This window comes from Hyperoodon ampullatus (assembly GCF_949752795.1).
Source record: "Hyperoodon ampullatus genome assembly, chromosome: 4".
Classification (NCBI taxonomy): Eukaryota; Metazoa; Chordata; class Mammalia; order Artiodactyla; family Ziphiidae; genus Hyperoodon; species Hyperoodon ampullatus.
Window position 1 is genome coordinate 161,728,112 of NC_136917.1, and position 27,871 is coordinate 161,755,982.

The 27,871-nt window shown below is 44.4% G+C and overlaps 1 protein-coding gene across 1 annotated transcript in view; it reads left to right on the forward strand.

Moving 5' to 3' along the window:
• Nucleotides 1–27,871, forward strand: part of MYO10 (myosin X) — a gene marked incomplete at both ends in the record, with an annotated part of 225,099 nt that overhangs the window by 113,197 nt on the left and 84,031 nt on the right. The window contains 5 exon segments of the mRNA XM_079701754.1: nt 5,787–5,974; nt 16,916–17,050; nt 18,446–18,563; nt 19,170–19,275; nt 19,863–19,966. Of these exon segments, the coding sequence (XP_079557880.1) occupies nt 5,787–5,974; nt 16,916–17,050; nt 18,446–18,563; nt 19,170–19,275; nt 19,863–19,966 (651 nt within the window).

Here is a 27,871-nt window from a genome sequence, read left to right on the forward strand (position 1 = left end):
AAATGACCAGGAGATTTATTCTCATGGAATTTGGAATCCAGTATGAGGAAACCAGCACCTGGCTCCTCCTGGTGTTTGAGAGTTGCACGTATCCAGAGTTCCAAAGTGCATGGCGTTTTCATGGTGGTTTTGGGGGCAGTAATAAAAAATACCTTTTTAGAGAGTGACCAGTGGTGCGAGCATGGAACACACTGTTGTCTCACAACTCTTAGGGTTTCTTACTGCGTCGTGGCTTTGCCTCGCTTGGTGCTTCGCTCACAGCTCGGCTCTTCTATCCCCTCCATTCCCAGTGTCCGTATTTACTTACATTACGTGTTGAACTTTCCTTATTATTCTGCAAACCTCTTACCCATGCAGCCTTTGTTGTAATGACAAAATAATCCATGCAGAGTGGTATGTTCAGGGTAGGGGGAGAGAAGATAGAGGTGCCCCGGCTGTAATTATTTTTGCTGATGGACCTCAACCATCTCACCTAATTTGAATAAACCATTAGGAACTGTGACTCTTGCTGCCACGTTGTTTTTTTTTTGTTTGTTTTTTTGTTTTTTTGCGGTACGCGGGCCTCTCACTGTTGTGGCCTCTCCCGTTGCGGAGCACAGGCTCCAGACGCGCAGGCTCAGCGGCCATGGCTCACGGGCCCAGCCGCTCCGCGGCACGTGGGATCTTCCCGGACCGGGGCACGAACCCGCATCCCCTGCATCGGCAGGCGGACTCTGAACCACTGCACCACCAGGGAAGCCCTGCCACACTGTTTTACACATTCCTTTTAGGGAGATTCAGTAGTACCATTTGGCACGAAGATGGGCACAAACAGTGAAAACTCAGTGAGTTAAGTAGCTGACGCGGTCCCCACTCCTGGAACTGTTAGGAGAATAATTCATTAGGACTTGGGTGCTCAGACTCTCTTCCTGAATATTCCTGTGGGAGCTATTTGAAGAGTTTTACGCAGGAGAGTTTTTGTTTTCACATGTTCATTGGTCACATGTGAAGCTGGGATTGAGCATTGCAAGACCGAGTGGGAGATCAGTGGGAAAGGAGGCTTTCGGGGACATCTGAGCAAGTGAGGCCAGGGCAGAGGAGATGGAGAAAAAGGGGGTTGATTCTAGAGTTAATTGAAAGTGGGGTATACAGCACATGGAGACAGTGGCCACTGGCGACATGGCTGGAGAATCTGGGACGATTCCATGCTGCACGTAGGTGAGTGGGGAAGGGCGTCTTCACAGACCCGAGGGCAGCACCCCACACCAGGATCCAGGACCCTGCCCTCACCCTCACCCTCACTCACGGGCTCTATTCCTTCCTCGGTCAGACGAGGCAGAAGCGTGGCCTCTGCGCTGCCCACAGGTCAAGGTTAGGTCGGAGCAAATGAGGGTGTGCGACAGTGTGTCTGCATAGGTCCGATTGTCCTCTGTGCCCCCACGGTTCTGAAATGTCAGTAAAGCTGTTTTGGAAACCTGTGGACTTAATTGTCATTTGAAATCTGGTGACAAGCCTGTTAAGAAATGACTCAGGTCGTTAGTGAGAAGGTGAAACAGTAAAACGTGTGCATTCATGTTCTAAGAGCCTAATTTATGTCTGGAAGTAAGTGGAGGTGCTTACAGTAGGAGACATTTTTAACTCTAAATGAGGCAAGGTTTCCTATAATCTTAAAAAATAACTATTAAAAAATTGGATTCTTTTCCCATACCAGCCAAACACACATTTTATGTATTCTTTAGTTGTTTTTTTTTTTTTTTTTTTTAAGGAGAGATACCAGGTTATTGAGTTTGAGCTCAAGTTCAGTCCAGTTTTTTGCTGTCCCTGTTGGCACATGTGAGTCCATTGGTTGACGTTACTGTCACCTACAAATTATATAAGATGGCGACTCAACAGTGGAACAGTCTTTAGACATGTTGGAATGATTTTTGAGCCAGAGACACTGGCTGGGCATCAGCTCACGGGCCACCAGCTCACCCTGCGCGGCGGTGACCGGGCTCGGTCTGGGAAGGTACGTGATGCGTTAGCGGGTCCACCCGGCGTGGCTGCCAGCAGAATCCTTGCCACTCTGGGGGCTGCCTCAGTGCTGACCGTCTGCTGTTCAGAGAGGCCGGCTTCATTCCTCTGGAATCCCCGGGGACTGGGTGCGAGGCAGACGTGTGTCATCTGTAACTGCGACGCCGCCGACCACACGGTCCTTCTGAAACACCTTTCAGCTACTTCACTGGGCCAAGTGCGATGTGAATTACTCAAAAGCAAAACTAGGCATTAAGACCATTGTGGATGTTCTGTCTTCATCTTTGCTAACAAGCCTTGGGTGTCCTGCCCCCATACGAAATCCACATCATGCACGCTGTCAGGGTGAGTGATACCTTAAGCCAGCAGTCCCTCACCTTTTTGGCACCGGGGACCAGTTTCGTGGAAGACAGTTTTTCCACGGACGGGGATGGGGGGTGGTGATGGTGCAGGCGGTAATGTGCGTGATGGGGGCGGCAGATGAAGCTTCACCCGGCGCTCACCTCCTGCTGTGTGGCCTGGTTCCTAACAGGCTGCAGACTGGTTTCGGTCCACGGCCCAGGGCTGGGGGACCCCTGCCCTAAGCCATGCTGGGAGACTAGTTCCCCAACCAGGAAGGGGTAGCATGCCTATGAGGTTTTGCCCAAAATAACCACTTTAAAAGGAAAGCTTTTAGTAAAAGGTTATGATGTTTATCATGAGTGAATCAATACATTTTTAAAAAGTCTCATCTCAGAATTTTACGACCACCATACACATATGTTATGGATGGGAATTGCAAACATTTTCACGACTTAGGCATGTTATTTTCTTAAAAAGATATGTTCGTGATGGATTACTCTTCTAACATTACTTAAATTTAATAGTCAAGTTGACGCCCTGACTGGCTTTTCTGTTTTACTTGTAGCTGAGAAAGGAGATCGGCAACACGCCTACCTATCTGTATACAGACGGACGGCACTGACTGTCTCGACTTCTGCCAAAGTAGGAAAAAGAACATGTTTCACAGGAAAATGGACGGTCTTGATATTTCACAGAATAAAAATAATAATGCATACAACTACTGGAAAGGTAGAAATAGGCCTGATGTTTTAGACCAACCAGAGGAAGGGGCCAGACACCCAGAGCCTCAAGCATCACGTACCTGCCTGCCTCACCTGTGCAAACAGTCGATGTAAAAGAAGCCACGAGCACCTGTGGCCAAGGCGTTGATGGAGGGTGTCTGGCATCCTCCAGGGAACCATGTGGTTCTCTGATCTCCTTTAGAAGTAGGACCCTTTCCTTCCCCAGAGGAAAAAGCTTCCACCTTTCTGGCCACATCCTCCCCATAGTGCTATGACAGGGAAAAGTGGCCTCTCTAGAGCGTGGAGGTTTCCAAAGACCTGAACATTCATACAGGAAAGCTCCACGTCTTTTAATTTTTTTTAAATTGAAGTGAAATTTATATAACAGCAAACTAAACACTTTAAAGTACATTCAGTGGCATTTAGTACATTCAGTGTTGTACAACCAGCACCTCTGTCTAGTTCCAAAATGTTCTCATCACCCAAATGGAAACCTTGTACCTGCAAAGCAGTCACCCCCCAGTCCTGCCTCGCCCCACCCTCCTCTCTGCCCATGGTAACTACCACCAAGCTTTCTGTCTCTATGGATTTACCTGCTCTGGATGTGTGAACATTTGTATCTGGCTTCTTTGACTTAGTGTCCTGCTTTCAAGGTTCATCTACATGGTAGCCTGTATCAGTACTTCATTCCTTTGCACAACTGAATAACATTCCAGTGTGTGGATGTGTACCGCATCTTGTTTACCCGTCTATCTGACGATGTGCATCTGGGGTGTGTCCACCTTCAGGCTCTTGCGAATGATGCTGCTGTGTATTTGTTAGAGTACCAGTTTTTCATTCTTTTGGGTACATACCTAGGAGTAGAATTGTTGGGTCACATAGTAATAACTCTTTGACCTTTTTAACCTTGTTTTGGTTCAAAATATTTCCAAATATTATATTATGTTATAGACCTCCTTACATTTGAAAACAGTTAAGACGGGACACATGATACTTGATGTTCCTGGCAGTCACTGTGAATATAAATGATTACAAATTGCTATAATATGGTACAGATGCACTCAGGATGTTTAGACTTTCTGTCCAGTGTTTCTTGCTTTTCTTGTGCTCTGCTGTGTTGCCACCCCCTGCCAGTGAATGTGAAGAGAAGGCTCTGGAATTAGGTTGCCTGCATTCACATCTCACCTCTACCACTTACTGGCGATGTGGCCGAATGCAAAATTCTATCACTCTGCCTCAGTTTCCTCCTCTGAAAAGTAGGTGTAATAACACCGTGAGCCTCCTAGGGTTATTGTGAGGGGCGAAGGTCAGGCCCTGTGTATTAGTCTGCTCGGGCTGCCATGACAAAAGACCACCGACTGGCTGGCTGAAACAACAGACATAACAGACATTTATTTTCTCACAGCTCTGGAGGCTCAAAAGTTTGAGATCAAGGTGTCAGCAGGGTTGGTTTCTCCTGAGGGCTCCTTCCTTGGCTTGCAGACGGCCTCCTTCTTCCTGTTTCTTCACACAGTCTTTCCTGTGCATGTACATACGTCCCCAGTGTTTCTTGGTGTATCCAAATTCCGTCTTCATATAAGGACGAGATTAGGGCCCACCTGAACAGCCTCATTTTAATTTAATCATCTCTTTAAAGGTCGTGTCTACAGGTATACTTGCATTTGGAGGTACTGGGGGTTAGGGCTTCAATGCGTGAATTGGGGGAGGGGGCAGAATCAGCCCATAGCTCTCCATCAAGCCCGTGGTGCAGTGTATACACCCCAGAAGCTGGCAGGTAGGTGGTGGTGGCTGCAGGGTCCTACCCCCACCCCGTCTCATCTGCTGCCTCACTTGTGTCTGACAATCAAACTTCGTTAGCCTTTCTTGAAGAAGGACAAATGAGTAGTTTACGTCCATGTGGAGGAGGCATGAGGCATTTTGCTTTAATAACTCTGTAGCCTCTGTTTTGCTGCTCTGAAGATTTTGCTTAATTTCTGGCCTGGATTTGGTTCCAGAAAAGATAAGATTGCCAGTCAGCTATTTTCCAGATAAGTTACATGGCACTTCACACGGTGTTTGGGATTACGGAAAGAATACCTAATGCTTTCAAAATGCTCTTGTTGCTTTTTAAAAGTGAAAGATATGTAACATAAAATTTACCATTTTGACTATTTTTCAGTGTACTAAATACATTTGCAATGTTGTGCAACCATAACCACTGTCTACCTCCAGAGCTTTCTCGCCATCCCTAACAGAAACCCGGTACCCATTAAGCAGTGACTCTTCATCCACCACCCCGCCCTGTTTCTCTTATTTCTTTAATCCTGTCATTTCCTAATAGCCACTAGATGAGGATCGGAGTCAGGAGGTCACTGGGGAATAGGGATTTGGGCCTCACTGTGTCACCATCCTCTCTCTTGTTTACCTTTCACTGCAGTGCTCTTTGAAATGGCTTCATTCCTTTGCACAAGATTTGTCCCCAAAGGTAAAGGAAAAATGTGTGAGTGGGGCTCAGGAGTCACTGGTCCCCTTAACGTACACTCAGCGGATTCTGGTCAAGCTCAGACAGCGACTCTGGTGTGAGAGGTGGCATCTCTTCCCCTCCGGGCATGGGGCCACGCTGAGCTGCTTCTGTCTCTGCCCCAGCATGGGTGGGGGTGAGATCCTGTGCCCACCCACTCCCCGCCCCCCCCCAGCCCCGAGTGCCACCTGTAACCCGGGTCCCTGTGTCCCCACCCCCTGTCCTCGCAGACCTACATCGGCTCCATCATCGCCTCTGTGAACCCCTACAAGACCATCGCCGGCCTGTACTCACGGGACGCCATGGAGCGCTACAGCAGGTGCCACCTGGGCGAGCTGCCCCCGCACGTCTTCGCCATCGCCAACGAGTGCTACCGCTGCCTGTGGAAGCGCCACGACAACCAGTGCGTCCTCATCAGGTAACCAGCCAGCAGCCGCCGCAGACACGGAGCCCGCTTATTAGCACATCAACCCCCAGATTTCTCAGATGGAGTTTTCCCTTTTGAATAGCCCGACAACTACAGCTTCCAAAAGACACGAGTTATTCTTTGGTTTATTCCAGTGGTCAGACATGGTCCTTCTATTGACTTATGGAAACATTACATAGTTCTTCCAAATTTAAAATATTTTATATATTCTAGAACACTCATCAGAATGCTTGTCTGTTGGAGCAAGGTTTTGGTTTTTGCCAGTAGGAGATTACCCTAGAATCTCCCAAATTTAAGAATTTTTAATGATTTTAATTGGGTGTTCCTAAAGTTGACCTTTGAATTAGCCACAGAAGTGGGACTTACTATGTTATATGTTGAGGGAATGATAGAAAGCATGCTTATTTCAATTAATTTTTTGCAGGGGGGTGCTGAGGGAAAAGGGTCTTGACATCTGTTTCAGCCGAGTCTTGCTCATTTATTAAAATAAACTACCAGACGCCTCACTCTCCAAACACTTACTGCTAGGAACTTCCTAAAAAATATATCAGTAGAATGTGTTACTTTAAAGATATTTTATTGATTGATTGATTGATTGAAGTGTAGCTGATTTACAATGCTGTGCCCACCTCTGCCGTACAGCATTGTGACTCAGTTATACACGTATAGACATTCTTTTTGTTAAATTTTCTTTTCCATTATGGATTATTACAGGATATTGAGTATCGTTCCCTGTGCTATACAGTAGGAAAAAGATATTTAATTTTTATTGAGTAACTCAAATGGGTCTTATCTCCTGTATTCTAGTGACATCCTATTGGCTCCTGTTATTTATACTGGAATCATGTTCTAGTGGCGATCAGAACACCCCCGGATGAGATCCAGAGCAGACGTGCTGAGTGCTGTGGAACGTCCAAGCCCTGCACTCATGCGTCCTTCTGGGCACTCATTCATGGAGCTCGGCTGTTACTGAGACCCGACAGTGTTACTAAAACTGCTGATGGGGCTAGAAAGCCATCGAAAACAGATGTCAAAATCTTCTTTCCCAACTTGTGGCGAAACAGTTATTACTGTTTCAAGGGGAAGGGAAAGGGTGTTTGGATTTGGGGAGGCTGACACATAAGACCCCCCTCTCTGCCCCCGGATTTCCGACCCAGTTGGAAGTCAGGCACAGGAGGCAGATGAAGTGCCGTATGTCAGCTGTAGACTCCCAGCCAATCGGGAGCCCCGAATTACAGACAGAATGACCACCTGGTCGGGGTACAGAGAGGTAACTGGTGGCCAGGACCACTGTGGAAACCAGTTCCCAGATGGGGAGGAGCTGACCAGCGCTTCCCGCCAGTTCACCTGCTAGAGAAACCACCTCCTTTGGGGAGGGAGTTGGGGGTGCAGACATGCCAGAGGAGGCCCCTCCTTGAAACTCCAGGAGAGAGAAAGGAGGGCATTTGGGAGGGGCTCACACCGTCCTACGTGGCATCTGATTGAAGGTGGATAAGGAATAACGGCCAACATTTCCGCTGCGTCTGGACGCTGTGCCATGGACTTTGCAGGCATCTCTCGTCGCTCTGACACGGGCGCGCTGTCATGGTGCCTGCAGGTGCCACACACACAGCTCCTTTCAGGGACTGTGTTCTTCTTTTTGGCAATATTTACCCATTACTCTTGTTCGGGGGTCCTTCGTTTCTCATCAATCAGAATTATATGAACGTGGAAGGTAGAACACGTTCATATGGTCTCTCCCTGCCTCCCTCTATCAGCTGCTTTCTTTAAGGGAAGGGAAGCACCTGGGCAGAGACCTTCTCTCCTCTTTATTACCTTAACGGTGCTCATGCACTGGGCTGTAGAAACAACTTGGATAGAGGGACTGTCCATTTATCCATTTCAGTAAATATGAATCATTGTAACTTGCAGTTAATCAAAAATGAGGCTAATGCTTAGTGTAAAAGCAGAGCTTTTGGGCTTCCCTGGTGGCGCAGTGGTTGAGAGTCCGCCTGCCGATGCAGGGGACGCGGGTTCGTGCCCCGGTCCGGGAAGATCCAACATGCCGCGGAGCAGCTGGGCCCGTGAGCCATGGCCGCTGAGTCTGCGTGTCCGGAGCCTGTGCTCCGCAACAGGAGAGGCCGTAACAGTGAGAGACCCGCGTACCGCAAAAAAAAAAAAAAAACAAAAAAAACAGAGCTTTTAAGAGTCACCTTCCCAATTAATTAACTTGCCTCATAACTAGAGCACTATTTGTGGGCTCTTTTAGATGACTTCACTGAAGTCCAGGAGTTAGAATTTAAGATCACTATTTCAGCGTACAGAATATAGTTTGATAAGATTAACAGAAAGAGTTTAATCTATCTTAGGAAGATCAAGTTGTTTTCCACACTTAGGTACCTAAATATTTGCCATCGATAATTGGCCGTGTTTATTACTTTCAGTGGAAAAAATGAGAGCATGACTCATATATCACTAGCTAGACAGAGCAGTTTGGGAAGAAAGTGAAAAATCAAATGAGATCATTGTGCATATATATATGTGTGTGTAATAATACGGAAAGGGGTTGGCATGTTCCTGCCAGAGACGATGGCATTTAAAAAGAAGGCGGGGCTCGCCGGGAGCGAGAAGGAAGAGGGGACCCCAGACAGAAAGCTCCCATTGTGTAAGGCTGATGTGAAAAGAGTAACTGTATTTATCTAAAGTAACTCAGGAAACAGCGTCTTTAAGAATAGATTTCTCATTAAAATGTGTTTTGGTTTTTAATAGACCTCTTGCAGTTTTTTTAGTGGGGCTTGGGGCTGTGGGAATTAAGAGAAAATGGAGTATAAAAATAGAAATTGTAGGGTACAGTAGCCCTATTTAGATTTCCTCAGGCATGATCTGCCCCCTGGTGGTATAACATGTTACTACTTTCAAAACTTTCATGCTAATTACCTATGAAACCAGAAAATAAGCCTATTTGGAATTAGGCAGGGACCACATAGATCAGTTTTTCTCTCACTTTACGAGCCTGTGTCACTGCTGGTCTCGTGGATTCTAGTCCAAGCCTTTTTTGTTGGTCTCACTTTCAAGAGTTTCTCTCTCTTAAGCTCTTTATTTTACCCTTCTTGTGTACGTTTAAGCCAATGCTTATGCTGTTATAGTTTCTAAAATATAAGTTTAAAACTTCCATGAGCTTTTTTTTTTTTTTTTCTTCCATGAGCTTTTTAAAAATCTAACTGACAAGGTCAGATTTTGATCTTGTACGTTTTAAGTGAATATCAGTTTGAGGCAGGCAGAGTTTAGTCTATTTTGTTCAGTCTGTTTTTCTCTCTTCAGTATATATGAACTTTTAATGTAGTGTCGGCAAGGCCTGTGGTTAATTCATCTGTGCAGCTCATTGCCCAGGACAGTGTCTGATAGAAGGGCCAGCATCCAACAGCTGTCAATCAAAGGATGGGTGGGCGGAACAGCTGTTGGTTTAGGACCTCTCCTTGCTTTGTGGAAGTTTTGGTTTTCCAAAATTGGAGTGATTTTTTCCTTAACTGTGTCTTTTATATTCTGGAATAATAATTGGGTGTTTGGTCTGTTTCTATTCTAGTAGTATTTTAGAAATAACTGAATTGGAATAGTGAACAAAACTTGCATCCTGTGTCAGAAGGGCACCAGCCAGAATAAAGCATGGGGACTGCCTGATGCTCATATCAAATGGTAGTTTACCTTGTTAGAACAGAAAAGACCCGATCACTGCCCTTTAGGAACTTTTGCTCTGATGGGAAGAAACTGATGTAAATAAGTGATTTCAATACAGCCTGCCTAATACTAAAGTAGAAATGTGGACATGGTTGTTGAGATAAGATGGCAATAGATGCTCAGCAAGGAATCGAAAACATGTCTCAGAGAAAGTGACGTGTGATCGTGAGTCCATTGGTACGTGGGAACAGCAGCAGGCACAGAGGGAAGGAAGGGCACAGAAGTACCCGCAAAAACATGTGGAAGAACAAGGAACGTATGCAAATAAAAGGTACGCCTGTAAGGTGTGGGAATTGCTAAGGACATGAAAGAACTGGTGTTCGAAAGGCCAAGAGGGAACTGCCATTCATTGAGAAAGACCAGAAGCCTTCTCTGGGGGAGCCGAGGCTCGGAGCTGTTGAGGAACCTGCCAAGGAGACTTGAGCATGAGCTACAGGCACAGGACATGAACTTCTGACTCCCTGTGTTAGTTTCGGAACAGAGTCCCACTTCCTGGTGCAGGGGCTCACCTTATGGGCTTTGTCCTGCTTGCTAAGACCTGCGGATCGAATCCTCTAGGCAGTAGAGAAGTTTCCAAAGTCTTGTTGCAAGCAGTGGAGTGATGAGTATATATTTTGAGAAAATCACATGAATCAGGGCAATTTGATTCACAGGATGGAGAATGTCAGGTGTCAGCAGAGGTATCCTGTAAAGGGCCGGGGAGGACATACATATTTTCGGCTCCGTGGCTGAGATCAGCTCCATTACAACTACTCGACTCTGCCCTTGGAGTGTGGAAGTACTCGTAGATAGAGCGCACGTGAACCACCAGGCTGTGTTCCAATAAAACTTAATTTATAAAAACACGCAGAAGGTCAGACTTGGGGGCCACAGTTGGCCAATACCTGCACTGGAGGGGATACTAGCCTGCGGGGTGGATAAAGGGTCCTGTTGCCATCAGAGGCCCTTTCCTTCAGGTGTGTTTTGATCCTTCCTCCCTGCTTTCCTGGGCACTTTGCTCCATCTTTGAGCCTCACTGCCCCTGATTCTTGGGCCTCTTTTTTTCTATTGGATCATTGGCATTATCACTCAAAAACTTCTAGTATGTTCCATCTTTGGGAAAAAAAAAAAAGATTCATCTTTGTCTCCACGCGTTGCCCTGCCCTCCTCTGAGCTGCTCCATCATTCTGGTTTCTCCCTCATTCTCTGGGCTCGTCCGTCATCTTCCACGTCCTCATCTTATGACCAGCCTGCCTTCCCTTCTCTGCGTCTGTGTGACTCCCCAGACTTCAGTGCCTCCCCTGCCGACTTCTCCTCTGAGTTCCACATGTGTGTCCAGACACCCTGAGGCATCATCACGGAGGTGTCTGGTGGGCATCTCAGGGGTGGCACCTCGTCAGTCCATCCTAAGTTTCTCCCAGAAACAGGTTCCTTCTCTCATGCTTCTCATTCTTAGCAAGTGGACTCTCCATCCTACCAGGTCCCAAGCCTGAGATCCGGAAGTCATTCTTGGATCTAGAAGAGTCACCCTGCCCCCAATAATTAAGGTCAAATGACCTGCGGTAAACTGTACCAATCTCGTATATCCAGTTCAATGAGTATTGATAAACGTGAACCGCTGTGTTACCAGCGCCCGTGCAGGGGACCTGGGTTCTGTCCCTGGTCCAGGAAGATCCCACATGCAAGCTCCCTGGGCTCTCCCGAGTCATCCCCCTGCTTCCCTGTCACTTACCAACCACCCAGACCGGGGCTGTCAGCCGTGCCCTCCCTCCTCCCCCCACCGTCTGTCTGGGGGCCGCTGGCTTCTCCTCTTTGCTGCCCCCTACCCCTCTGCCCTCACTTCCTGCTTCCTCTCTTGTCTCCCTCGATCCACCCTCCTAACCCCATACTCCTCACCGGGTGACTTGATTCTTTAAAACCTTGACCCCGGGGGCTTCCATGGTGGCGCAGTGGTTGAGAGTCCGCCTGCCAATGCAGGGGACACGGGTTCGTGCCCCGGTCCGGGAAGATCCCACATGCCGCGGAGTGGCTGGACCCGTGAGCCATGGCCGCTGAGCCTGCGCGTCCGGAGCCTGTGCTCCGCAACGGAAGAGGCCACAGCAGTGAGAGGCCCGCGTACCGCAGAAAAAAAAAAACAAACCTTGACCCCGATCGTGACGCACTCCTGCTTAAAAACTGTCTTGAGACTTTTCCCTTTTGCCTACGAAAAGTTCTCAGAACTTTTAACATGGCCCCTGAGGCCCCATATCAGTGCTTTGATTATTTTTCTTTCCCTTTTTCAGTTTCACGATTTAAAACGTTTTTTTTTTTTTAACGGTATCAACTCATTTTGGTTCATCTGGGTGAACATGTTTTCTCTGAAGCCCATGTTTGTGTTTGTGGTCATGTTGGCGCCAAGGGTTAGGACTGTAACTACCACAGGCTAATGAGAAAAATGCAGGACTGGATATGTAAGTGATGTGTTCGCTGTAAGTGAAGGTGAATTAACATCACAATTGCCGTATGAGTTGATATTTTATCGAGGCTGGAATAAAGGAAGCAGGTGAAATACGTGACTCATCACAGCGCTCGTGGTGGAAGAGGCTGCCAGGCTCACAAGAGAAGCAGTGGACAGTCACAGTGCAAGAAGCGCTTCAGTTTGAGCAAAACAGCATTAACCAGGGGGTTAGGTTAGTCTTGTGAATTTGGATTTTATTGGTGTTATATTTTGTTTGTATTTAATTACGCAATTTATTCTGGCTTTATAGTTCTGTGATATGGTAAGCAAAGGAGTATATACTTAGTCAATATATCATTACAATGCTATAATATACATGCTATATGGTCACATAGCGTGTGTAATCAGGTTCACCAAGCAATTAACTCACTTCTGTCACGGTCCACCAGGAGACAGCATCAGATCCCCCAGGTTGCTAAGGGCTCAGTCCTACAAGACGGCCACTTTCTCCACTTCAGATGCCAGTCATGTTGTCCACTGTGCTTCTGACCAACCAGCTCTAGGTTGGAGCTTCCAATGACCCCCTCCTTGGGTTTGATTAATTTGCTAGACCACCACACAGAACTCAAACATTTTTACTTCCTAGATCACGGCTGTACTATAAAAGGATATAACTCAGGAACCGCCGGATGGAAGAGATGCACACGGCATGGTGTGGGAAAGGTGGGGGAGCTTCCCTGCCCCCTCCAGGGAGCCGCTGTCCACCTCCACCTGCGCACCAACCCAGAAGCTCTCTGAACCCTGTCCTTTTGGGGGTTTATGGAGGCTTCATTACCTAGGCTTGACCGATGGATGAAATCATTGGCCATTGGCAATGAAACTCCATCTCCAGCCTCTCTCCCCTCCCCTGTTGAAAAGAACCAGTTCCATACTTGACTGGAAAACAGTGGCCTCTGAGTGGGACCCCAGCCCCTTCCCGACTGGCTGTGCAGGCCGCTCTCCCTTCCCCCAAGGCTCCAAGCCCTTTGCTCAAGCAGGAAAGGGAGGGTCTCCCTCCCCACCCCCCCGCTTTCCCTGTCCTTCAGTTTTCACCCAGTTAACTCCTGTGCGTGTCTCTGCATTTCAGTCTAAATGTCATTTCCCTGGAAAGGCCTTCGCTGAACCTGAGCCCTGCATCTAAATTATGAATCCTCCCATCCCCGGAGATTTATACTTGACAGCATTAACTGTCATTTGTGATTCTTTGATATCTCCTGCTGCTGCTGGGTCATAAATACCGTCCGTGGCCATTTGTTTCCGGCGTGTTTTCCCAGCCCTCCGTGCAGCCTGACACACAGTAGGCACATGGATACTTAGGGAAGGAAGGAATACCTGCGGAGATGCTCTTTCTCCATTGCTTTAAAGATCACGTTTTGTGACCCTCAGTAAATGTTTTCATGAGGAATGTTAAAGGCACAGGCAGGGGAGGGGAGGAAGAAGAGGAGAGTTAAAGAAAAGTGAGGCCTGTTACCTTGACGTTAACGTCTGGGGACATCTGGCGTATTTCTGGGTTTTAACAATTTGTGAGTTATTTATATTCTTTGCCTTGTTCATGCGACCCTTCCACAACCTCGTGTATACAGTCGCCTTTTTCATCTCCTGGTGCAGTCCTGTCTGAATTATGTGAAATTGCTCTCAGGAGTAGTACTTCCCAACCCTGGCTTCATAGTAGAATCATCTGGAAATTTTTTTAAAATACTGATGACTGAATTCTACCCTTACAGTTTCGGATCAGGGACACAGCAGGTAATTCTCATGTCCAGCCCAGTTTGAGAACTACTGTTGTACAAATCCGAGTTTCATTTTTGTTTCAAATTTTACTTATGTATCGAAAAAAGATGTACTTAAAGAAAATGCTTGAAGAAAATTTGCTACAACGAGAAAAAAAAGTGGGCTGAAGCTGGTGGTAGATCAGTATCCTTGACGGGTGAAGGACAATGCAAATCTTGGGTTTTCTCCTTGACGAGTCTTTGCTGTCCAATTTGAACAGCTTTTTCTCCAAGTCTGTATTACGACCGTGTTTGTCAGAGTAGACTAATTGCTGTGCTAATTGCTGTAACATCCCCCAAATCTCAGAGGCATAACACAGGAGTGGCTTATTTCTTGCTGTTTCACAGCCCCACGTGGGAAGGTGAGAGACTTGACTTTATGCCACACATTGCTTTGTTTTGGAGATGTGCCACCCTGAGGGCACCCAAATGGCAGGCCTGGAAGGCAGGGAGCCCAGAGGACCATGAGGGTGTTTAGCCACCCGACGTGGAAATAGCGGACACCCCCCTTGCTCGGTTCAGCCACCTTGTTGTTGAGTTGGCCACGTTCGGTCCTGGTTACTGATCGCCGTCCTTCCCGCAAGGGAGGTTGAAAGGCCATCCACCTCTGAGTGCTGGAGGATACAGAGGTTTGGGGACCGTGTGAAACATGGCTTCTGCCTCACACGTTATAACTAGAGAGCGTCTCCCTTTCAGTTTTGTTTGTTTTAACAAAATTTAACTGCTAGGTAGATGGGATATATATTTTTAAGTACCGAGAATTATTTAAATCTCTCCTTGCAACTTTCTCTTAGCTTCTGCTACTCATTCAGTGCCCCCTTGCTGAATGTCTCCTCTGTGCCAGCCCCCAGGCTACACAGAGATGAATGCTCAGCCCCGCCCTGGGAAGATTCTGGTTGCTGATAACAGAAAAGCCCACCAGAGCTGGTGTCACTTGCGTGGGCCTTGATTATCTCAGACGGCAAGGCAGGGGCGGGGTCAGTGTTGTGGGTTCAGCCACTCCCACTGGGCGCTTCTCTGATTGTCTTGCCAAGATAGCTGTGGATTCCCAAGTATTTGTCGTCTGCAGCCAGAGGGACGTTCTGTCTGGTCTCTTTGTGTGTGTGTGTGTGTGTGTGTGTGTGCGCGCGCGCGCGCATGCGAGCATCCCTCCCCAGGAGCCTCAGCACACTTGACGTTAAGCCTCTTTGGCTGACACCTGCCCACGGGCAACCACCTTATCGCCTGCGCAGGGAATGGAATTATCATGATTGGCCTCGCTCAGTGGAGATTCCCCTGGGCCTGCAGCATCCAGCAGGGCACAGACGGTGTCACCTCTGAGTCATTTCCTCTCCTTTATTACATGTGGTTAATCATTCACCGTGTTATCTGCAAAATTCCTCTTTCATAACCTCCTAGCTCTTGACACTCCACGGGGGCTGCTGTGTTAGAACTTGTGGAGGCCCCATCTGTTTATCTCCCCCCTTGATCAGATATGAACCTGTTACCCTGTGATAGTGTTGGTGTTCATGTACCGTTACTTATGCCGTGGGTTTACTTTTCTCTTAAGTTCTTTGCCCTCTTACATGTACCGAGCAGGGTGCCTTGCATGGAATTGATTGGGTCTCTCCTTCCAGATCTCTCATCTCCATCTCTTTCCTTTCATCTCCAGCCTGGTTGTACTTGTCCATGGCCTGACCACCACATGCCTAGATCATAACAGCAGCTGGTCTCCCTGAGGGACCCGCAGTCCTTCTTGAGCGTGACTTCAGAGCTGTGTTCCTCACGGGTGACCTTGATGGGCTTGGCCTTCGCCTTCTGTCTCCTGTGGAGGCCTCGGAACCATCGACCTCGATCCTTTTGCCCTTTCTCTGCCCACTCTGGTCTCGGTCCAGTTGACCAAGCCAGAATCCCACCCCTGTAGACCTCCCGCAGCTCCTCTGGCCTCTCTGCTTTCGTTCACAGGGTCGTCTGACCCCGAATCCTTCCGCTGTCCTCTTTGCCTGGCTGACGTTTGCCGGTCCTTTGTGACCCAACTCACATCCCATTAACTCCTCTCATTTGCCCTGCCCCCACTCTCCCCAGCTCCAGCGCCCCGAGGTTGCTTTGTTCACTTTTCGTGAATCATCGCTGAAGCAGCATCTCTGCAGAACTCTGGAAGTTGACATACCTGCTGTTCAATTCTGACCCGGGCCCTTAACCGCTGCCTGCCTCGTGGGATTATTATGGGAATAAAGTGCCCAAGTGTGGGTCGAGTACCTGCAGGTTCATTCCCTTGTCCCCTCAGTATTTATGAATGATTGCATTTTTGTGCATATTTACCAGAAAGTTGCCACTAACATGTTCATTCATTTAAGAGATGCTTACTGAGTGTCTGCCACCAGCCAGGCACTGTTGAGGGGTCTGTGACACTTTAGTGAACAAAACACCAATCCCGGCCTTTGCAGAGCTTACCTGCCACGAAAGGCACCATCCCTCTTATTACCTGAGCTTTGTGAAGGTGGTACCTTCTGTTTAGCTTGTAGGCTGAGGGAGTCATTGGCAACACGGAGGCCACGCAGCTGCCAGGGGGAGGGACTCTTCTCTGTAACTCAGCACTTTGAGCTCTTTCCCGCTGTTCAAGGGTTGTACAGAGTGAAGTAAGTCAGAAAGAGAAAAACAAATAGTGTATATTAACGCATACATGTGGAACCTAGAAAAATGACGCAGATGAACCAGTTTGCAGGGCAGAAATAGAGACACAAGATGCAGAGAACAAACGTATGGACACCAAGGGGGGAATGCGGGGGGGTGGTGGTGGTGGGATGAACTGGGAGATTGGGATTGACATGTATACACTAATATGTCTAAAATGGATAACTAGTAAGAACCTGCTGTATAAAAACTAAAATTCAAAAATTCAAAAAAAAAAGTTGCTCTGTGGACAAATTGGACTGACACTGGCCAAGCTGGGGTTTTTGTTGTTGTTGTTGTTGTTTTAATTAGAAGCACAAATTTCTGCATGTTGTCTTTCAGTGGTGAAAGCGGGGCAGGTAAGACCGAAAGCACCAAGTTGATTCTCCAGTTTTTATCAGCCATCAGTCAGCAGTCTCTGGACTTGTCCTCGAAGGAGAAGACATCGTGTGTCGAACAAGCCATTCTTGAGAGCAGGTATCTGACCTTCGTGTTTCTCGTTTCCAGCTAATAGGATTCACTTTCCTCGCCGTTTGGCTTAGTTAAGGAAGAGTTGAAACTTGGGGCGCTCGCTTCCCTTTTTCTTAACTTGGCTTTCACGATTCCTCAAGGAAAAGTCTCCACACACACACAGCGATTTCTAATGACCTGAGCCCCCATCGCTGCACCACGTTTAAGTTGGTGGCTGAGTGAGTGAGGCACATTCTGCAGCTGCCTCTTACCTGGCAGCTCTTGACTAGCTGTTGGGAGGCCTCGTTCTCAGCAGAAATTCCAGCCTCTGTCCACCACATCACAGGGGTCTTAGTGGTCAAATCTTTGGAGGCATCTTATGAGCACAGTGGCACTGTATAGCCTCTCCTGTTGCAGAAAAATGCCACATCGATGGCAGTGACCTCAGAGCTTTGAAAGAGGGCCATGGTGCAGTAAGTAGCCTCTGAAATTCTAATTAAAATGTGCAATTGCCCTGTGTCTGATTGGTGCCTTATAAGGTTTTAGAACCAGTAGGGACTTTTCAGGTCCTATTACTTAGAAATTAGTCCAGGAGTCAGCAAACTTCAGCCTGACGCCGGTATCCTACAGCCTGTTGGGGTTTTGTTTTTTTAGCCTTCAAAATTTATTTTTTAAATTGTGCTAAAATACACATAGCAAAAAGTGTATAACTTTCAACATTTTTCGGTGTACAGCTTAGTGGTGTGAAGTGCAGCAATCACCACCATCTGTCTCTAGACCGTCTTCATCTTCCTCCTGCGGCCTGTTTTGATAAATAAAACTATAGGAACACAGATACCCTCGTTTGCGTATTGTTTACAGCTGCTTTCGAGCTGTAGTGGCAGAGCTGAGTAGCTGCATCAGAGGCCACATGGCCCACAAAACCAAAAGTATTTACTATCTGATCCTCTACAGAAAAAGATGGCTGACCCCTGACCTAGTCTGACCACATTTTACAGTCGGAGGAGACCCAAGGAAGTTTATGTTCCCCCGGGACGTACAACAGATGGGTGAAATTTCCAGGGCTGGGACTTTTTCACTTCCTAGAATTCAAGCGGGGGCTTTTCCTGTGCAACTCCTGGCTCGCGTATATAAGCTAATCTGTATGGGGACCAGCCATCGTGGGCTCCTTGACTCTCTGTAGCATCCTCTGCCCGCACACCTAGCTGCATGTTCTCTGCCCCGAGATGGACGTGTATTATAAACCCATTTCAGCAAGTGCTGGGAAAATCTGGCTCTTCTGTAAATAAACATGATCACCACAGGTCTCTTTGATTTCAGATTTTTCTTGCAGTTGTCTGCTTTGCCATTGGTGAGGACTGTCGTTGCCAGTTTTAGATGGACCCTAATTAACACTCGCTGATGTCCTGGCTTCTTTCACAGCCCCATCATGGAAGCCTTCGGCAACGCCAAGACTGTGTATAACAACAACTCCAGTCGCTTCGGGAAGTTTGTTCAGCTGAACATCTGCCAGAAAGGAAATATCCAGGGTGGGAGAATCGTAGATTGTATCCTGTTTCGTTTAGCTTTTGGTCTGTAGTACTATGACTCTCTAGTGGAAACTGTTCTTGCTTATCCTAAGGACAGATACAGGATATGAAACGTTTCTTTCTGGTTCTACCTAGTTACTGCTCCGGTATTACTGTGCTTGACCTGTTAATTATCCTAGGCGATAAGGAACCATCTTTCTTTGGGGAAGTTCTGATATCATGTCCCTAATCTGCAGATTTGGACTCCTAACCAAACATCATCTATCTGTTGTTTGAAATCAATTCTTTAACTAGTGTGATACTTCCTGGGTACATGTGTCATGTCTGAAATTGGATTTTGATCAAACAGTCTGTATTGTTCGCTTACCTTTTGCACCAGAAGTCTCAATGTCCAAGACACAGGAAATTGTGATTACTTGGGCAACAAAGAATAGAAAACTAAAGACTCATTGAGCATCCTGTATCCTTGTTTTGTTCCTTGACTTGCCATTGCTTATTCATGAAGATTTATTAGAAAAAGTAAGTAAACGTGATTTAATTCACATTATCTCTCACAATAACTGTTTTCGGCAATTACTGGCTCATGGTCGTTAAGCAGAGGAAACATCTCTGAACAGAAATCTGATTTCTCTTCACAGAACCGAGTAGTAAGGCAAAATCCCGGGGAAAGGAATTATCACATATTCTATGCGCTGCTGGCAGGGCTAGAGCATGAAAAGAAAGGTGAGTATGGGACAGCTGCCGAGACATATGTGCCAGCAGCTCATTTTGCCTTTAAACCCATCTGTGAATGAGGAGACATCTGTTTGGACTTTGTTGCTCTTCCACCAACTGAAACGAAATGTGTGAGATGACCGAAGACACTGAGTTCATTTAGAGCCAGATAACGTAGGGGGAAAATCATCAATAGAGAAATCGTGAATTTTTTTGGTTTGTTTTGGAATCTTAGTTCTTTTCGGATTTAAAGAATATTTGTGAAGAATACATAATGTATTACAACTGGTTTTACTTTTAAGTCACACCCAAATAACGCTCATTTCTAAACATTTGATTTTTAAAAAACCAATCAACACAGGATCCTCATCAGTTACTTTTTTCAGTAACATTTTCTTCCATCCCATCGAATTTAATAATTCTATTTTTTCCTAGATGATGATTAAGAGGGAATGTTTTAATTTTAATAGTGGACCATTAGGAGCATAGAATTACTTTTGTACTTTAAAAAATAAAGTTGCAAAGTGAAAACTCTTTTAAATTATGTCATACCCTGGCCAAATACTGATATTGTGTTTTTCTTTTTCTTTTTGTAGAAGAATTTTATTTATCTGTGCCAGAAAACTACCACTACTTGAATCAATCTGGATGTGTAGGAGACAAGACAATCAGTGACCAGGAATCCTTTAGGGACGTTATTGTAAGTTATTTTCCTATTTTCCTTTATTAAAGGTGACCAAAAAAAGAAAAAAAAAGAAAGTGACAGCTTTCATTTCTGCTTCAAAAAAATTTTTTTAATAAAAAAAGAAATCACATTTGTACTGCTGTGCGAGAATAGGTCCTTTCTTCTTGTTCCAAGTCATGGAAGGGAATCCTCTCTCTTTAGAAGATGGATGAATGTCTGACATTCAGGACAGATGGATGGTTGGCTTGAAATAGCGGTCAGAAAAGCAAAACAAAAAAATCACAGGTTTGGGACTGGAGCAAGCAGATCCTCTGTTTCGGGGCTTACAATTAAAATTTTTTTTGAATAATTGGTTCTACAGTTAAAAAGAAATCTGTCAACAATTAGACCAGGTGACTGTTCGGGTCTCATCCTGTTCTCATAGCCTCATTCTGGTAACCGATTCTGATCACACAGAAGTAGTCATTTTAAGACTCTGCAGTGTGGACCTGTCCGGTTTCCTGCAGTTCTCAAATTTCCCGGGACTTTGTTATAAAGTGACTGCATTTAGGAAGCCTGGTCATCGAGCATTATTAACAGCCCCACCTGATTGAGTGGGGCTGGTAGATTTCACCAGCGTGCTCTCAGTTCCTTTGCCAGAGTTGTTAGTTCAGCATTTGGAGTCAGCGGATCTAGAATTGATGCATCATAAATGCAGCTAACACCGACTGAGCGCCTACTCTGCGGACTTACCATTTCTCTGCTTCTGACGACCCTGTGAGGGTAGAACGATGGTTGTCTATGTTCTGTGACTCAGAGAGGTTGGTGACCAGCCTAACCACACACAGCACCTAATAGAGCCTGTATCTAGACACAGTCTAACTAACTCCAAATCCCACACTCTAACCAGGAGGCAGGTAGGTAGTCACTGCTTTCCGTGCACCCAGATTTGTCTTTCTAGTTGTTGTCGACAACTTGGTTCTATATCCCCATTTACTTTTCTAGATTGTTCATAAGAATGCCTCGTGGAATGGAATCAAAGTATATTTTTAAATGGATATATATCACACATCATTTCTCCACATCTAATGTATGTATCCTTAAAATGAAAATGAAATTAAAAACAGACGAGGCTGTAATACCGTGATCATCTTCCCCTCAGCCTTTCTTTTAAAGATGTCGCATTCTGCCATTTATAACGTAGAGAGGTGTCTCTGTAGTCTCTCATTCCTTCATCCTATTAACAAAAAGCCTCCCGCTGACAGCACCTTTTGCTGTGTACCTACCCTAGGCGGCATGGGATTTGGCCCTGCAAATTGGACTTTAAGAGATGTTTAAGTATTTAAAATTTCCTTTTCAATTTTATTTTGGCGTCCTGGACTTCTTTAACTACACGAGCTTTCTCCATTTACTTTGTGATGGAAGGTGGTTGTTTGCAGTGGTAGACAGACTCCCAATTATTCAAGGTGCAGTGTCACTGCACGGCCATACTGACTAGCTCACTGGCCACAGTGAGCCAGTGGGCAGCGAGGCCCTCCCTCGTCCTGGGAGTGCCTGGAGAGAGGGTACTCTGATGGCTTCCTCTTGGGGCATTGTTTTCTGATTCAGAATTGTTTGCTCTTTCTGGTAGCTACAAGGAAGCTTTGTGGAGCTTGGACTGTTTTCAGTGAGTGCTAGCTTTTATTTTTAAATTGAAATGATAGGTTTTGGCATTTGAAATTTGGTCCTATGATGAAAGGACATGTCATCTAGAAAAGAAGAAAAATTTACACAGGAAATTGACATAGTGAATGTACACAACAGGCTTATAAGAATTCTATTTATAGATACTTAAATATTTAGTTTGCAAGTACTTTTTAGTGTCCATATATATAATCCCTACATTCTGCTGAAGAAATAAAGACAATTGGAATAGATTATGCTATTATTAGCATAATAGATTATGCTATGTTGTTTTATCATGTAATTTGTCTTTATTTTCTTCCAAAATGAAATACCATTTAAATTTGTATCTTCATACTTTAATTCCATAAAGCTCCTTTTCCCAGAGGTTTTGAGATTAAAGGAAGGGAAGGGACCACATTCCATTGGGACTCAAGGACATTTGTTTGAAGAATGTGTTAAAATGTTAACGGAGAGAGATTATTTCTGTGAATTACATATGAAGATGTCACCTCTGGTATTTTCAGCTACTAAAAAAAAAAAACATTATTCCTTTCTATCAACTTTAATGTCAGTATACTCTGGCAATAGGACCTTTTAAGAATTTTGCTTATTTCATTAAGAATTCATGTATTTTTAGAATTCCTTATTGATACCAACTGACATTAATATAAATATGTACCTGTGAGGGATCCTGAGCCATTTTAAGGAACCTAGTTTTTCCTGGGGCAGAGATGGTGAACATATGCTAAATTTCATAGCCTTTTTTTTTTGCAGCCTTCCAAGTTGCACTATAAATTGTTGAGTCAGGATGAAGCTATTTCAAGTCAGTAGTAACAACGAATTTATTTTTACTGCCTGTGTTTGACCCACCAGAATGGTGGCTGATGAAGTACGTGGGGGAGTAACAAGAGTCTTTGATGAGTGATAATCTCTTCATTCTTTGACTCCACAAATATTGAATGTTAATGGTGTTCCTGGCCATGGACCAGGACTGGGGTTTCCTGACCATTTAGGTCTTACTGGGTGTAACCATGGATTTTTTTTTTTCAGTTTTTTTTTTTTTTTTTTTTCCCATGTGGTACACGGGCCTCTCACTGCTGTGGCCTCTCCCGTTGCAGAGCACAGGCTCCGGATGCGCAGGCCCAGCGGCCATGGCTCACGGGCCCAGCCGCTCCGCGGCATGTGGGATCTTCCCGGACCGGGGCACGAACCCGTGTCCCCTGCATCGGCAGGTGGACTCTCAACCACTGCGCCACCAGGGAGGCCCCTACCCATGGATTTTTGATGGTGTGAGCCCATGCATCCATAAGCTGACTCCTCGTGAGTCAGATATCATAAAGATTTAAAGGGCTCTCAGCCATAAAAAAAGAACAATATAATGCCATTCTCAGCAACATGGATGGACCTAGAGGTTGTCATACTGAGTGAAGTAAGTCAGACAGAGAAAGACAAATATCATATGATATCACTTATATGTGGAATCTTAAAAAAGTCTGCAAATGAACTTATCTACAAAACAGAAATAGAGTTACAGATGTAGAAAATAAACTTATGGTTACCAGGGCACGTTGGGGGGAGGGGTAAATTGGGAGATTGGGATTGATATATACACACTACTATATATAAAATAGATAACTAATAAGGACCTACTGTATAGCACAGGGAACTCTACTCAGTACTCTGTAATGGCCTATATGGGAAAAGAATCTAAAAAAGAGTGGGTATATGTATACGTATAACTGATCCACTTTGCTGTACACCTAAACTAACACAACATTGTAAATCAACTATACCCCAGTAAAAATTAAAAATAAATGAATAAAGGGCTGACTTTATACCTCAGTTTTGCCACAGTTAAAAACTTCAGTCTTGGGCTTCCCTGGTGGCGTGGTGGTTAAGAATCCACCTTTCGGGCTTCCCTGGTGGCACAGTGGTTGAGAATCCGCCTGCCAATACAGGGGACATGGGTTTGAGCCATTTTTTAAAATTTTTTAAAAATTTAAAAACCTCAATCTCGTTCAGTGTTGGAAAATATGGGAGTAGAAGCAAATTTTATATTATAAAATAACATCATCTTGCCTAATATAAAGTTACACAATGAATTACCAAAGAACTTAACTTGTGATTTACTGTGCCCAGAACAAGCCTCCTCTCCCCCCATTTTATTCATTTCACTTGTTCGTGACTCACCTGAGGTCCCTTGGCTCCCTTGGATGGCGCTCCCCACCTCACCGCTGAGACCCTGAGTGGGTGTACCTTTTGTACCTGAAATCCGTCCCTCTTCCCTGTTTGTTTCTAGCGTGAAAAGCCTGGCTTCCTTCCTTTCATCCTTAGCGGTTGGGATTGTATCGTGTATTTGTCGTCACCACCCCACCACGCACACAGTCACTTGTTTTCTATGTGCTTAATAAAGACTTTATTGAAAACATTTTGTATAACTTTGTGCCAGTTTTATAACTAAATTGCTATTTAGCGCTTCTGAACTGTGCTGAGAATTTCCCAGGGGTTTTTTTTTTTTTTTGAGTCTTGAGCCATATTGTTGAGAAAACATAATTATAAGGAGGCTTAACAACAGTGCAAACCAACTATATTTCAATAAAAGTTTTTTTTAAAAAGAAGGCTTAAAGGGGCTGCTCTTGCCAAAGGGGTGGAGATTGCTACTAAAAAGACTGTAAAATAGGACAGTAGGAGACAATGAATGGAGACTCTTGCTGGCGCTGGTGATAATTGTTTGCAGCCATTAAATTACCCCATGGTCTGATTAATGCAGCTTCCACTTGTCACCACACTCCTAACTAATTCACTTAGAGTTAAACTTGAAGAAGTCACAAATTTGTTCATACAATGAGCCCATTTTATTCACTTGCTTTCATATCTCCATATGTAATCTTTGTATTTTCAGAACTTAACCAAGAATTTTTTTCACAGATTATCTTTTGATATTTTTCATTCTACAGTTTGAAATTGTCTACTACTGGGAACTTATTTTTTGAAGATCTTTTTTTTTTTTTTTTTTAACACAGGTATAGAGGAGATTTTTTTTTTTAGTTGAAGTGTAGTTGATTTACAATGTTGTGTTAGTTTCTGGTGTACAGCAAAGCGATTCAGTTGTACATATATATGGTTTTTTGTGTTTTCCATTATGATTTATTACAGGATATTGAAGATGTTTCCCTGTGCTGTACAGTAGGACCTTGTTTATCTATTAGTTTGTATCTACCAATCCCAAGCTCCCACCCCAACCCTCCCCCATGTCCTCCCCCCTTCCCCCCACCCATGGCAACCACGAGTCTGTGGAAGATCTTACTTCTTTAGTGTTATATCGAGTCCAGGCAAGTGACTTAAACAGTGAAAATTTTCATTTCTGTGGTCATCCTAAAATGAGCTTAGAACATTTTTATAAATTAGTGTTGAATATGTCTTATGATACATGAGGAAAACTTTAGTCATAGAAAGGGAAAATGCTAACTTTTTCACAGCATAGGTGCTTTATAATTATTTTGCCGAGGTCTGATTAGGTCTTTACCACTGTTTTAAAAGTCTTGAGCATAATAAATAATCTGTATTTCTTAACCATATTTCTTTGCTTTTAGAATAAGTAAATTTGAATAATTATTTTCCCATAGGCTTTTAAAGATTGATAAGCACTAGGCTCATAGTTCCTCTTCTTTGTGTCAGTTTCTGTCTGTACCCATGAAATGATAGTCTTCTCTACCTTGGTTAAACAATTCATTGTCTTTTAATTTTTTTGTAGTCAATTTTATTGCGTTATAATGTACCTATAATAAAGTGCCCTCATGGAAAGTGTATAAAGTGAACTTTTAATTTATGCACACATATACCCACAACCACAGTCAAACCAAAGGACAGTTCTACACCCTAAAGGTTGCTTGTCCCCCTTCCTAGACAACCCCAGCCCCAGCCCCAGCCCTAGGAAACCTAGGAAAGTGTGTCTTTTCTAGAGTTTCCTGTAAATGAAATCATACAGAATCTATTCTCCTGTGTCTAGCTTCTTTCACTCATCCAAACCACACATCACTCAATTATTCTTTTTCTGGTGAGTAGTATTCCACTGAATAGACAGCAATCTGTTTACCCATTCATCCATTAAGAGACTCGGTTGTTACAGTAAAAACATGTCAACAACATTAAAAGACATCATTGAATGCAGTGTCCATTAAGCTACCAGCAGTAACATGGCAACTATTTTTAATTTTGTAGATTTTCTTCCCAGATGATTTTCTTGAAAAAATTAGTTACAAAAATAATTTTTTACTTTTTGCATACAGCTATCATAAATATCGTTTCTATATAATGTTCATAATTTCCTTTAAAAACTATATACTGTTCTAACAAGTTCATTTGCTATATTGGACTTGTCTGATTGTAGGAGAGCTACATTTTTTTTTCTCTCTGAAAGTGTTGTTAAGAAAACACTGTAGTGAATATTTTACAAAACTTTCTTTCCTGTTGAGATTTTCCTTAGAACAAATCTCCAGTGTTGCAGTGAAGGGAGATTACACAGGAGATGGACTTTCTAAGGACATAAAAAGAAAAAAGCATAGAGCTGGATAGATAGTAAGTTCCTAGACTTTGGGTTCATCAGGCCTGACTTTGAATCTTGGTTGTGTAACCCTGAGAAAGTTAAGTAACCTCTCTGAACATTCTAAGATTATATACATATGTGGCCCAGCACAATGCTGCCCCATAATCTTGTTTTCCAAAAAGATTATACTAACTTATACTACCAGTGACCAGTGCATATATACCTCACTTTCACCCATTTTATCATTCAGAAAAATTTTTGCTAATTTAATAGAAGTTATCTCATTTTCTTCAAGTTGTGCATATTGGATTTCTAGGAAGGAAAACATTTCTGTGTGGATTTGCATTTCCTCTTACGAGAAGTGCCTATTTTATTTTCATTGCCCATGTGTCTCTTAATATAGCTATTGCTCCTTGCCTTACAATTTTTTTCTTTTAATTCTGTTTCCCTGTCTGTTGTTTTTGCCCTTTGTTTCTGGCTTTGTTTTTTTCCTTGTAAAGAAATTAAACTCTTCACATTTTAAAATCTCCAGTCATTTCCTTTTTCAGTTTCTATGGCTTCAAAGTGCTGTGTGGCTTCCTCCTTCCCCATCTCCTGTGGTCATTGTAACAATTATGGGTCCGAGTTCTCTTTGTAGCTTATGTTCATCAGTATAGCCAGCGATTCTGTCCTCAGTTGTGTGTACATGAGTGTGTGCGGTGTGTGTGTGTTGGAGGGGGCTATTTAGCTCTTTTTCTGATGAGAATATGGCTCCCAAATCATAAGAGAAAATGAGCAAATCTTAGATCTGATTCAGAAGATACCTGGCTTCAGCTTAGATACTTGTTGGGGAACAAAACCCCTGTAGATGCCTGTTTATTTTTATTTTTCCCAAATCAGCATTATGTTAACTTCCATTTAGTATCCAGAGGCCAAAATAAGACTTGAAAAATCCTTTGGAGAAATGGAAAATAGCGATGTGATGACTGTCCAGGGAAGACAGATCTAGATCCACTCAGGTTTTCCATCAGCATCTCTTATAAAAGGAACAGTAGACTCTCCTATCTGTCCAGCCCCTGATAGAGAATTTCATTCCACCTACTGGGGTCCCTGCTGCATTTAAAATTAAGACAAGTCCCCAGAGTTTACACTAGAGGAGTCTCATGAAGTATCACCCCCACCATTTTTTATGTGTAGGAAAATAATAAATGTTCCATTACATTTTGATACATGTAGAAAAAGTATTTCTTTGTGACTATGATTACTGTGACTCTCTGGGGTAATTCTTTTGGGGCATAAATAGGAGTCTTGTATGTAAGTCAGGTATTTACTTTTATCTTACTGATTAGGTTATCTCTAAGTATTCTACAATTCTTTCTTAATGTCGCGTTTTCTTTTATGTGTACCTGTGTAAAGTCTTTATCATTTAAAAGTGAGGGGGTGGGACTTCCCTGGTGGTGCAGTGGTTAAGAATCCTCCTGCCAATGCAGGGGACACAGGTTCGAGCCCTGGTCCAGGAAGATCTCACTTGACGCGGAGCAACTAAGCCCATGCACCACAACTACTGAGCCTGCACTGTAGAGCCCGCGAGCCACAACTACTGAAGCCCATGTGCCTAGCTCCTGTGCTCTGCAACAAGAGAAGCCACTGCAATGAGAAGCCCGCTTGCTGCAACTAGAGAAAGCCCACGTGCAGTGACAAAGACCCAACGCAGCCAAAAATAAATGAATTAATTAATAAATTTTTTAAAA